This window comes from Morone saxatilis, unplaced genomic scaffold (assembly GCF_004916995.1).
Source record: "Morone saxatilis isolate NCDOM2014 unplaced genomic scaffold, NCSU_SB_2.0 Contig4, whole genome shotgun sequence".
NCBI lineage: Eukaryota > Metazoa > Chordata > Actinopteri > Moronidae > Morone > Morone saxatilis.
The window spans coordinates 9238474-9252084 of record NW_023339984.1 but is presented as its reverse complement, the minus strand read 5'-3'; the positions used below and the strand labels follow the sequence as shown (position 1 = coordinate 9252084).

Genomic DNA, 13611 nt, shown 5'->3' with positions numbered 1-13611 from the left:
ATCAGGCTTGTCTCCACCAACCCCTTCCTTCAGGGGCATTGAAGCTGGTTGAGGTCACTGCTGCTCAGCAGCGCCCTCGCTGTGCTGATAGCGGCGCTGCTTAGATCAGCCAGTCAATAACGTTCAGTTTAGTCCAGGAACAACAGCAACACACACACACACNNCCCTTCCCCCTTACTATCTGTTGTTCTACAAGCTACCTCTGTCACACTCTCAGGCTTCCTTTGTTGTTATCTCACTGCACAGTTGTATGTGTGTCAGCATGTCTGTGGGTGTGTGTGTTTGTCTCTTTCTCTCGCCTTCTAATTTTCTAATTTGTCTGACATGTCCCGAAAAGCCCCCACTTGGAGAGACATTAACATAGCACAGCTTAGAGTGCAGGGGTGTCTACAGCAATCACTCCCTGTACAGAGACGAGAAGGACGGAGTTCTTCTGTTTCTTTGCCTCAGTTCTCACAGTGTCTCCTGAAATTTTGAGCTAAACAACCAATGTCACTTTTACTAACCGCCTATTATGATCCAGGCACAATTTGGCCTTCTGGTCTGATGTGGTGTGAACAGAGAGAAAAAGCAGCATTTAGAGAACCGTCTTGGGGTAGTGGCAGCTCAATGAGTTACTAGCCCTGCCCTTTCTGTGTGGGTCTATTTTTCCTTGTTGCCTGCTCAGCAAGCGCTCTCCGTGGTGCTGACTTAGATGGGGCAAACCAGTGCTGTCCGTGGTGCTATCATCACTGGTCCGATTTCAGTTGGTCCTCGCTGAGCTACAGCTGACTGTGTTAGCTTTTGTCTGCTCTGTCCTTTGTGCTACCTCATCTCTTTCTAGCAAAGCGCGTGCCATCTGCAGTGCTAACGCTGCCGGTTTGGGCCACGATGCAGTCTGAGCTGCCCAGTAACCACTTACAGCAAGCAGAGCCAATGTCTGCCACAGATTATAAGCTGCTAACTGCCACTCTGGATCCATTTTCAGAATCCTGAGGAGCAACCTTTTTTATACCCAGCTCATATCCTGCCAGTTAAATGTGTGTCAGGCAGCAGATTTGTCATTGCTCTAGCTTATGGGCTCTATCTTCGTGTAGGGCGCAGTGGCATTTTCCCGAGGTGCAATGAGGATTTTCCCTGTTCTGTATGTTGGTGACTCACTGTGCGCTGCAGTAGGGGGGAGTGTCACCGGCAGACTAGTGGCGCACTGCAATTTCCGTTGACCACATTTTGCGCCGTCTCCTCCCTGTCTGCTCTGAGCAGGTCTTAAACGCATGCCACATCCAAATATTGTTCTTTTTACTTCACTTCAATTGGTTGAGGCCATTTAAAATCACATATTCACAAAACTTTAAGTCATGTTTCACTTTCATTATCAACCATATGGCACTTCCAGGAAGGCTAAGAATTAAGATTTATATCTGATTATTCTGTTATAATCAGGGCTTGCTTTGTACAAAAGCAAAGAAAATGTATAAGGTGAAAAACGTAATCAGTTTTCTCAGAGAATATGTGTGTAAGACTTTCCAAAAAAGCCCAAGGTAAAGCCCAAGAAAATTATTGTGGATCAATGCTAGAAAGCTGCAAGCAATGGTACACAGTTATATGACTCGAACGGTGGGAAAGAGGCTATTGTGTCATACATGGGGCAAGCTTACAGTTGTTATTTTTGTCATGCTTCTTATTTCAATGTTGCTGCTTTAAGTAGTATAAACAAATTAGCATTGTACATATGGGTTGTGTGAAGTAGGGTTCACTTTGATCTAATTTAGTGAGGTTGCATCTGAAGCTATGAGGGCACAAATAGGAATAGTAAACTCACAAAGAATGAATAGCCATGTAAGAGGAGAAATATCTCAGATTTAAGATGGTATAAAATAATTCGATATTTCACTGTATAGCAGATCACAATTACATCAGCAAGACACTCTTCTTCCAGATAAATATTATTCTAGTATAATGCTCTCTATCAACATTCGCCTGCTAAACTTAAATTGGTTGCTTATTTAACCAGCATCTTGTCTTAAACAATTGTTGGCATGACAGCTCTCTACATAAATTGCACTCCCACACCTCTGTCTCCCACATACAAATGCTTCAACATGTCGCTCAGTTCACATCGAGGGGTGACCAGGGAGAGACGATGCACCTCGGCACTCAACAAATGAATTGGCATGTGAGGCGGCGGTCTGGTGTGTAAGAGAGCACGGGGATTGGTGCTCTGGCAGGTTACAAACCTTGGCAAGGGATGATGTTAATTAAAGGCTCTGTTCAGCACTTTCCAAATTAGATTTGAAATGTTAAGCAGGAGGGGGTTTGCCATTAACGTGGGGCTCGACGAGACCCCTGACCCTGGCTGAGGGCGACGCGTCCTTGAGACATAATTGTGCTGACCTTGTGTGCTAGTTCGACAAAGGGGGCAAAGGGAAGAGTCAAGAGAAGAAGCGGGGTGGGAAAGTGTACCAAGCCTCCCTTTGCTATAGAATGAGCAGCTAGTGCATTTTCCCTCTTCTTCCATTAAGCTGTCGAGAGGTTGAAACGATTTGCCTCTCACCCTCTCTCACCCTCGTTCGTGTGTTTTGATAGCCACAGGAGGAATGTATTGGATTGCAACCATTTGAGGGATACACCAAATTAGCCCATTTTCACTTATCAAATGTTAGAAGTCTGATTTTGAGCGGCTGCCAGCTTGCTGTCTCTTATGTTGTCTGAAATAGATTTTTTTCTTTCCCAGCTCCTGAAGCTAACAGTGTTTGGCACCGTACCAAGATGATCCCAGATAAAGATATTTTATGAGATGGTGCAGACAAATACTCTCCAGTGTGCAGCCCCAGTTATGTCGGAGAGCTCTCTTTTGTCTGTTCGTACTTGTCCATCACACATTTACTCCGTTTCTTGCATCTCCTTGCATTGTGTCACGTGATTACTTGAGGACACATTCGAACATTAGTACTTTATTTTTTCACTCCATGACTCCCTCAGAACAAGAACAAATCCATAATTTGGATCCCGACATCCACATTTAGGCGAGCAGAAACGATAAACTTGTCAAAACTCACGTCAATATGCGTGTGATGAATGAATAACCTATCATTACCAGATCCTGAGTGTTCCTCCGGCTGCACAACCACCTATTGAGCACTTTCCCTTAGCAGATGGTGATCATCACTTGCAAAACCATCAAATGGGAGCATGTTGATTTGTACATGAGAGTCGCATCCTTCCTGCTATTACAGTATGTTGCAAGACGACAGAGTTACCCCGGAAGGGGACCAAGTCATGAGCAGAGGAGACACAGAACTAGGTCAGCTCCTAGGCATTTGTTACATCATACATATTCATAAACAGCACCCAGTTGTTGCAGAGTGAACTCACTCCACACAGACTGTTTATTCTGTTCATTGGGCCCCCTTCTCTGTTTAAATGTTAAATAGTGATTACGCATCATGATGATAATCTGAGCAATTGAGTCTGACTGCTACGTTTACATGCATTTTACCGTGATTACGTGAGTAGTATGCTGTTCTAATCACATATTAACACTTCTTTATCTCAATAAGTAATTCATTTATTTGAGTTTAAAACATCAGCAATCACACATTTAGTTGAAACAGGCAAAAGTTAGGACGATACATTATTTAAAGGAATATTGGGGCATTTGTTGCTGAGAGTTCAAAGAAAGGTTAACATTGCTCTTATATCTGTGTGTTAGATACAGAGCTACAGCGAGCTGCTGGTTAGCGTAGCCTAGCATAAAGACCAGAAGATGCAACTGGGTAGCTTGGGTTGGCTCTGCAAGAAGGTACGGGGTGTTACCGGGAAATATATGCCAGACTGTTTCTTAGTCTGGAGCAGTGCATTCCATTGAAAGTCGGTAGTTGATAGTTCTGAGTGCGTATTCCCAACTTCGGATCTAAATGCATCCCAATGCGTCTGCTTGGGAAAACCCAAACGCTCAAATCAAACTGATGTTTGTATGGCAAGTCTATGAACTGCAAAAGCATCTACTAAGGACCTATATCAATTACTATAGTGCCATTAGCAAAGAGAAATGGCGTACAACTGTCTTGCTCATCTTTGCTCATTAAAGTAACATACAACAGCGTGCTCACAAGTGTGAACCACAGCCGATAACACAATGTTGTAGAAATTGTTTTAATGGGGAGGTTAGCTTGAATGGCCACCTCTCTCACACACTCACATATAACGTGTATAATGTATCTCTGCTTTTATCTGCTTCTCTCACACTCTTGAAGACACACACGATTAGTGGTGGGGAAAGTATACAAATCTTTTACTTAAGTAAAAGTAGCAATGGCACCTTCTGTTACAAGTGGAAGTCCTTCATGCAAACCGTATTGCTGCGTTGTCAGGTGAGAATATGTCGGCAAAGATGGAACCAGATCTAATGACCATTCCGTTGCACTTTTCCATGTTGGAGGTCATTTTCCGAGTACAATGGATTGCAGAAATTGTCCAGCATGATGCAATTTAGTACAGATGAAACAAATGAGATATAGTGTGTGTAACACTGTGTGTTAATTAGTGAGCTTCAGAGGTGTTGGTAGGCGGATTTGTTACTTTCAGGCAGAGCCAGCCTAGCTGTTTCTCCTTTTGCAGTCTTTAGGCTAATCTAAGATAACCGGCTGCTGTTTGTAGCTTCACATTTAACATGCAAATATGAAGGTGGTATTATGCAAATAAGCTTATTTCCCAAAGTGTCAAACTAGGGTTGCTTATTTTAAGTATTGATTCATCTATTTCTTTTAAAGATGTAGAAAGTAGAAAGAAAAAGCCCATCATAGTTTCCTAGAACCAAAGATTACATGTTCAATTTTGTTTTGTTCTGTACCAAGAGAACCCAAAAACATTAAATTTACAAAAGTATGAAATAGAAAAAAGTAGCTAAATCAAACTTTTCTGACACTGAAAACAGGAAATGTTTCACATTTCTTCAGATCACTTAACCATTCACTGGGTATTTGTTGTCATTGTTGTTATTATGGTCACTAGTAGATTTATTTTTGTTGAATGATTGTGTTTTTTGGGGGGGATTTCTTGGTAGTTTTGTTTTGTTCCCTTTACCTTGGCTTTTTAATTGTTTCACATTATGACATAATGTTTACTTCTGTGGACTCCAGGAAAAGTAGTTGCTAATAGTTGCGCTAATGGGGATCCACATATAGAAATACATTGGTTAATGTCCTGTCAATTTATTAATTGGCTAATTGTTTCCACTGTATCACTGTACCTTATGCGTGATCTTTACTGTTACATGCAACCAGTATGGCCTGAGTGATTGACCTTGTCAGTCAAAACTAGTGGAAGGGAAACACAATACACATATATGTGCACAAGATAATGAAACATTCTTCTCAAATCATTACAATTGAAACATCTGAATGCATTCTAATAATCAAATCACATCATGTGGTCACTGATGCTCGGCATTCTCATTATTGGCTTATATAATTTGAATAATGGCAGATGTGCAGTGAATGGACCCATTCTTAATTTCAGTGCGTCCTAGTCGTGGTGCTGCGCTTGTCCTTCAAACCGCTGTGGATAAAAAGAGAGTTGCAGGAGAGTGTGGGAGAATGAATACAAACTGAGTCAGTCACAGGGCTATGAATTGCACTGATAGTTCAAAACATGATGCTATTTCTGCCAGCTACTGTTATTCACTCAACCCTAATACAATCAGACACTCCAACACAACGATTATGCAGGGGGCGAGATTGACCTCTCCTCAACTCCCAGCAGCCTGTGCTAGAGTTTCAGAATCATTTGTGAGATTTGGTTGGATAAAGAGAGAAACATAAGGAAGTGTAACTCTGAATTTCAATAAAATGTTTGTTTGATTTCTATCCTTGGTATTTGCACACATTCTGTTGAATATTAAAATGCAAACATTCATTATTTTTTCTATCATGTAACACCTCTCTTATTACCGCCGCTGAATTAATTTGTGATAACGTAGCTTCTTTTAAGAAAAAAGGAGTAATTTGCACCTCTGGGCGGTCGTGTGTGATGCTAGCAGGTGGCTATTAATGCTATCGCCAGCCCTGTTGACAGTATCTGAAAGGTCTCTTGTTCATTGTTACAACCTGCCATAAACATTTCATTACAGGAATCCATAACCTATATTTTAGCCGTCCCCACTCCCCACTATGCAGTCAGAACAAGTTTGTCATTCGAGGAGGGAAACGGAGGGAAAATGGAGCTGGAGAGAGGGAGGTGAGGGTGACAGGAAAACTCTGAGGAGCTCACGCTGGAAATATTGAAGGAGCGGAGAATGTTGAAGTCAAAATGAAAAGAAAAAAGGTGGATGATGGATGGCGGTGAATAGCAAAGGTTATGAAGCAAAGTGAATAGGAACCAACGTGCCAGCTTGAGCATGCCATCTTTATTTTAAAGAGCAGGCTTTTACAGACAACAAAGCAAACTCCTACATGTGCCTTGCAGTCGATGTAATCTAGCTAAAGGTGTCTGTTGCTTGAGTGAGCGTGAGGTTCAAGGGTGGGCCCTGCTGCATTGCCCTTGTTTTGTTAAGCAACATTGCACAGACTCCTGGGCTTCTTTTCTTAGAGCTGCAGAGAGATTGCCTTGCCTATTGATCCATTCGCATGTAAACAGAGCATCTCCGGTCTCCGGCTCAAGGTATGTATGCACAGGAGATTTCTGACAGAGGACGGCATATACTATACAGGGCATTCCTCTTCTTCTATTTTTGCATGTGGCCTCTGTGATTTAGAAACCCTCTTGATAGCGTCTAGTGCTAAAAGCGAAAGTACAGTACACTTCCTGAAAAGGAAAAATCCACCGGTCAGCTTCAACTTGCAATCTCTTGTCTTACATTTTCCACATGCGTGTCGAGAAAGTAGATTTTTTATAGTGTAATAACACAATGACAACAATATAATTGTTACTGATTGTTGAAGTGAGCCATTATGTTGATTAGGTTTAATTTGCACACTAACAAAAGCTGTAGCATGAGTCCATAAAAAAAACAGGCCAGAGCAGTTTGATTTATGCTCGCTGTGATTGTGATGCCATGACATCCATTGACCGTATGACAGATAATCCAATCCCTACAGTCATTAGACCATAAGCATGAGGTCTTTTTGGTATACTGTACATCGGCCTCAGGTTATGTCGGCCTGACTGGTGCAGAGACCATTCGAGAGGCTTTGCACGCCCTGTGTTCCCTGCTCTGGGTACTTCTGTACGCCTGGCTGCTCTCTCAGTCTTTTTTCTCCCTCCTCAGCTCCCCCCTTACCATCACCACTCTCTCCATATACGACTGGGCTGCTACAAGGGGTCAAATGTCACCCACTTGGGATTCTGCGTCTCCTTTTGTCATTGCTGAGCCTTATGATTGGTGTGTGTGTGTGTGCGTGTGTCTGCGAGAAAGAGAGACAGAGAAATAGGCCAACAGAGGGAATCTGAGAGTATGCAAGAGAGGGCTGGAGAGCACATTTTTCTGTGTATGAAGGAGTTTGAGGGGATCGGGGGTGGGTTAGGGACAGATCTCCTCTTCTTGGTGCTATAAAAATAGCCATTACAGCATGGGAAATCACAGCTTGCCTCTTGGACACACCACATCTGCACTCGGTTCGGCAAGACGTACTGTAGGTGTTGGGGGAATTGTGTTGGGGGTATCTTTATGGGCAACCAGGTGAGACCACATGCAAGGAACATGCTAATTGGTATTCAGGCCAGGGCTGTGACAGCTTCCCACACAGTCCTTACCGCATTGCTTTCTGTTGCCACGGCGCCCAGCGAGCCTTTCCTCAGCGACAGAGATGAACCTGTCCACTAGACTGTCCACAATAAGTTCCCACCAGATCCAGCAGTTGACAATTAAACTACAGTCTGCTATAATCTCTCTTTAAGCCCCTTTGTTCCGGTTTAGTCCTGTTCTACTGCGGTGTCAGTCTCTCTTGATGAGTGATCCATAACAGATAACTTAATCGGATGTCAGCTTTCATTTAAAGAAGCATTGTTATACGCACACCCCATATGGGTGCAAGTGTAAATCAGCATCAATGGAAAGAGTAATGCCTGCACGCTGACTTCAAGGCATGTTATGTACACAATTTGGATGTTCCTTTCATGGAACTTTTAACTATTTTGGATATTTCTTTTGATACTTGATATATCACTTTAGACTTAGAATCATGGCGTCGCCTTTGTCACTGTTAATTCACACTAACTCTAACTAAAAAAATATTGTCACCATTACTTAATTTGTCCATTATCTGAATATTTTTTATGACTTGTCGAGTAATCGGTTAATCAGTATAATCAGTATAATCAGAAAACAGTGAAAAGTTTCTCCGAGCCATCTGCAAATTCTTTATTTTGTCAGACCAACAGCCCTAAACCCGAAGATTTCAAATTTACAGTGATATAAAACAGTAAAGAGGCAAACCCACAAACCGGACTTGTGTGTGGATTGTGTCTTATTTTCAGAATTCATGTTGCAGTTCATCACATGCAATGGCAAACTATGCAAACAAAATGGCACATTTAGACTTTTCCTAAGAGTTGCTATGTTTCTTTATACCTGCCACAATCACATGGAAAGACTGAAGATCTCACTTTCCACTGGAGTCTGACATGGTGTCATACATGCTGGTGTGACAAAGAGAGATATATCAACAACATATCATGGCTGTGGACACCTCTGCTGCTCTCACACTACCTCTGACTTTTTTTTTTTTTCTCTCAGTCTCGGTTAACACAATTGTCTGTGCAAAGAGACCAATAAGCTTGCGGCCCTTTCGGCAGTTACCACACCTGGAAATAACATTTTTCTGTTTATATGCAGCCTTGCTCCTCTCCCAGTCCCTAGATATAACAGCCTATATTAAGAGCCCACTGTTTGGCAACACGCAGCTGTTGAGATGCAACAACTCCGCATTGTTAATTCGTCTGACCTTTTGTTTTGTCTAGCTGCAGAGTGGGAGGCTACCAATCTGAAGAAGGCAGAAGAAGACTATGAGACAGTCAACATGGAAATAAGGTAAGGGAGGAATAACAAAGAAATAGAAGCAGGGGTTTGCTTCCATTGTCACATATATTTTTTTGGCTAAATCCTCCAATCAGCTTGCACTTCGTGTGGACGCTGCATTTGCTTCTCACGTTGCTACAGTATTGTAAGCAGGGTGGCATGGTATGTAACCAGGCCTTAAAATAGACGCCATCCTTCTGTGCTAAAGTAGTGAGGAAAGCTGCACAGTAATGAATTTGCACTGTGTGATACCTAAGGCTAATTTTAATGAAGAAAAACAAACGCTATTGGTTGCCTAGTGTGCCTGTTCCAACTGACTTTGAGCTGAAGAGTGTCTGCCTGGGTATGAATTATCTAAACCTCTTTGTGCTATTTTTAAAGACATACATGGAACTAATTAGTGTGGCAAACATTGCAATTATTTTGTAGTAAAGGAACAAAAATAACTTAATGTCATAACAAATTAGCTACGTACTTACATTTCCATCCAGAACCCCCTAAAAATTTGTTATACTCATTTTAAAGATATTAAGACATTCAATTGATTCTGTAGCCTTTGTTTCAACTTCTAATTTCTTCCTAACATTACAGCATACAGTCATACAACATACAGTCATACTCCACAACAGCTGAGAAAAAGAAAAAAATCTGAGCAGGTTTGGATGAGAATTCCTGTTGCATGCTTTTGCTCCCTCTCAGATGTTTTCACAGCGCTCTGAGCCAGCCAGCAATAGCCGATAAGTAGCTACTGCGGCCCTTAGGCCTGCAAACTGTTCATTACAGTAGGAGAGCCAACCACAGAGTTAGCAGTTACCAAAAGGTCAAGATTTTTTTCCCCCCCAAACAAATGCCTGCATGAGGGGAAAAGAGGTAAAAGGAGCTGGTATGACTTCAGTTGCTCTATTCCTTCATTTTCCACCTTGCTTCAATTGCTTCTGGTCAAATGACTCACTCATTTGTGTGTGCTGGAGCATCCCCCCACTTGTGCTCTTCAGGTCATGTCCTTTGTCAGTTTGCAGATAGAGATGTGCTAGTGCATTTGTGTCTTCATACCTAGCATAAAATTAAAGCATCATCCTTATTAGTCCATACCTTTTATTCCTTTAGCGTGTTGTAAAGGGCAATTTGCACAAAAATTGACTCTCTGCATGAATTTTGTGACCCCTGCCCTGCAGAAAATCACATGGACACACAGTTACGCAACCTGCATTGCTTCTCTGACCCCCTATGCCGCCCTACCTTATCAACCTCAAGCGAAAAAATCACCCTCCCTAAACATTTAACCCCATTAGCAATTCTGGGTTATGAATATGGAAATAAGGGCCTGTGCACCGTTAGAGATAGGACTCCCTTCCCTTATTTGCGATTAGTGAAGAAAAGCAGCCCTCACCAGCTCAGATAATTGGAGACAGTGCATAGAAATGGGCTTTAAAGGGCCACCTCATCAACGCACAATCCAAGAAGTCAGTCACTTAAAGCAGCAAGGAAAATAAAGCTACATTGTCAGCACAGTTAGGAGTCATCTAGAAGTGATTAAAGCAACTTGTCAGGGACTTAAAACAAATGGCCTGCATCCAGACAACTTGTTTATTACATATTAAAAGCAGATTGTTGTTACAAAACTATAATGGAATTTATGTTTAGGCTTATTTTGAATCCCTTTCTTTGTGCTTGGAACTATACCACTATTGTAATTTCTGTCTGTTTTTGAATGCCATTCTTTCAACTGTAACTGTTAATTGTCGAAAATCTTGCATGGTGTAACATCCGTAATATCCGTAATCAACTAAATTCCTTAATTAACAAATAAAGTGGCTCAAAGTGTTCTTGTGACCTAATATATTTATTTTGATTTCCTCAGCGACCTCCGGAAGAAGCTGGCCATAGACTATGGAACAGATTGGGAGTTTCTGTTTTTGAACAGCCAGTGTTACAAGCTGAAAGTATATGAGTAAGTAGTGACAGAATTTTCATTACTTCTTTTTATTCACATGCTTATTTGTGTCTGGCATCAATATGGAAACTAGTCTTAAAATGTTTGGTTGCGTACAAAAAAACACTTTCATTATAAAAACAGAAATATGCATTTCAATGTTTTTGACAAAAGCCATTCAACTTTATAAAATGGTGTTGTCATGAATTGTTAAAGCTTTTAATAGTTATGTCTATTCTCAATAATAGAAATTATGCAAAGCAATTACCTGTGCAATACCTGTGAACTGCAGTTGTGAAAACCGCTGGACAGAAAAGTAAAACAGTTTCAAAGAGCCATCACAAAAGCAATGTGTTAACCAGAGGGTGGAATCTTATTATTATTATTATTTCAGCAACTGTACTAAAACAAACTCTATCTGTAGCAAATGTGAACCATCTCAGTAAAGATCCACCATTTAAAGTTGATAATTTGTGAGCTCCAAGTCACCCTGGAGAAAGCCAAGCAGCTAAATCAACTAAATTTAATCAACAGAATGAGCTTCTTTTACTCTCTCCCGCTGCATCCCTATGGCCCCTGCTGGGGTAGAATCTGTTCTCCTCAGGATTGCTTGCCAGCTGGAGCTTTAGAAGCCTGTGGGTGGTTGCAGTTTTGAAAGAAAATTATCCGAGATCTGCACTGCAAATACATTTTTCAGACATCCTTGGAATCAGTGGTTTTCCCATGCCCTTATACACCAGTGTGATTTGTTTGCTTAGTTTGCCATTTAGGAGGCAAAATCTGAAAAAGGAAAGTTGCAGTTTTTGTACATAAGCCAGAAAAATCCATCCCAGTCTGTAGCCTGTAGACAGTATTAGATAACAATATTGCACATTGGTTGCAAGACTGTTTAATGTCACAATATGGGAATGGAGAGCTCACTCCTATAATATTAATTTTCCTTTACTTCTGGATATGCAAAGACTTATAGGTCCAGTGTGTAATATTTAGGAGGATCTATTGGCAGAAATGGAACATGATATTGATAGGTGTGTTTTCATTAGTGTATAATCACCTAAAAATAAGAATTGTTGCGTTTTTGTTACCTTAGAATGGGATGTTTTTAGCTATAGAGGGAGCAGGTGCTTTTCTATGAAGTCCCCCAAACACCATCTTTCTACAGTAACCCAGAATGGACAAACCAAACACTGGCTCTAGATAGGGCGATAGATAGATAGATAGATAGATAGAGTTTTGTGGTCACCGTAATTTCTTCTACAGTGGTATTCAGTTGGTTGCAATTTGCAACTTCACCGCAAAATGCCTCTGAATCCTACACACTGGTCCTTTAACTGAACAAATTCACAGGTCATAGAGACACAAGCGGAGGAAACCTGTGCAGATTTATGCCAGAGCATGCAAGCAACAATAATAGATGTAATAAGAATGTAAAAGTAAACCCCTCCCTCAAACAGTCAAGTTTGGATTTTTCCACATGAGGGTGGCGGATTTTTTTTCCAGGGCCATGCAGCTTTACCCTCAGTCTTTTAGCACATTAGCATATATGTAACTATCAGGTGTATATTTACAGCCTTATTTTAGTCATCTGTTAACATAAAAAGTGGAGCTAACGTTAGCTTAATTAAGTTAGCGATGAAGTCTTGCACGTTAACTTTAGTAAAACCAAAACATTTAGCTGAACCTCCGCTTTTTGCACAGAAACACATACTGTACTCTGAAACCTCTCTTTCCCTGTCCTATTGGAACACTCCATGTTATTTTTCATCCTTCACCTCACTCAAGAGCACAATATCCACTAGCGTCAACTCAGTTGCAGGTTCTTTGACCTACCAGCACCCTCTCAGCAATGTACCAGTTCCCCTCCCTGCCCCCCTTTATCCTTGCTGTTCGCCTTGAACCGTGATCCTGAAAAGACATGACATTGACAGACACATAAACCAAGGGCTTTCTATAGCACTCCCTCCCATGCCCCCGAGTAGTGAACTAGCAGAGCTACAGTTCCTCTCCAATAATGGAACAGAATCACACACTTCTCTTTCCAGCTTCTTGATCATCGGTTGAAACCATCTAACATCCGCCCTCCCTGGTGTTTAGATCGCTCACGTTTGATTAAATTGCTCCCTCTTTTTTTTTTTCTTGAGTGGAAGCCAATATTGGAGAAAAGAGCCTGGAGCTATAAAAGTTTGCTGAGCTGAAACGCTGTCTGTCTGTAATATAACTAATAGCTAATTTCAATGAATGGAATTCAACCGGTGCTGGTGTGTGGGGTGTGGCAGAAAAAAGGTTCCAGATGCTGCCAGTTGAGGATAATGTGATGACAGTGACACGTGTGGAGCAGCTCGTATTAGACAGCCCTAATGGAACAAGAAAATAGAAAGAGATGATTGCTTTTTAGATAGATAGATAGAGATTCACAGAAAATATATTTGGTCCTGTTTACTCTTATATTCTGCAGGCCAAACTTGTTAACGTTGAAAGTGTGCTTCATTTCTATCTGAGGGTGTCAGCTGAGATTTCTCCTTTTGTCTTTGCGAAGGAGGATCCCTTTCTCTGCACCTCTTTGTTGCGTTATTTCTTCTGCCTTGCCTCATGATGGTGTGAATCAGTTCTGCAAACTGGGGCTTGAAGCCTTCTCTTGTTTGTCCAGGGAAAAAAATATATAATTACTTTGATTTCAAAGGGA

At 41.4% G+C, this 13611-nt stretch overlaps 1 protein-coding gene across 1 annotated transcript in view; it reads left to right on the top strand.

Annotated features, from left to right (window-relative positions):
- The window catches only part of LOC118338439 (glucosidase 2 subunit beta-like), a 121859-nt gene that overhangs the window by 73171 nt on the left and 35077 nt on the right, over positions 1-13611 (top strand). The window contains exons 11-12 of the mRNA XM_035675738.1: positions 8938-9007; positions 10857-10946. Of these exons, the coding sequence (XP_035531631.1) occupies positions 8938-9007; positions 10857-10946 (160 nt within the window). The remainder of the gene's footprint in view (positions 1-8937; positions 9008-10856; positions 10947-13611) is intronic.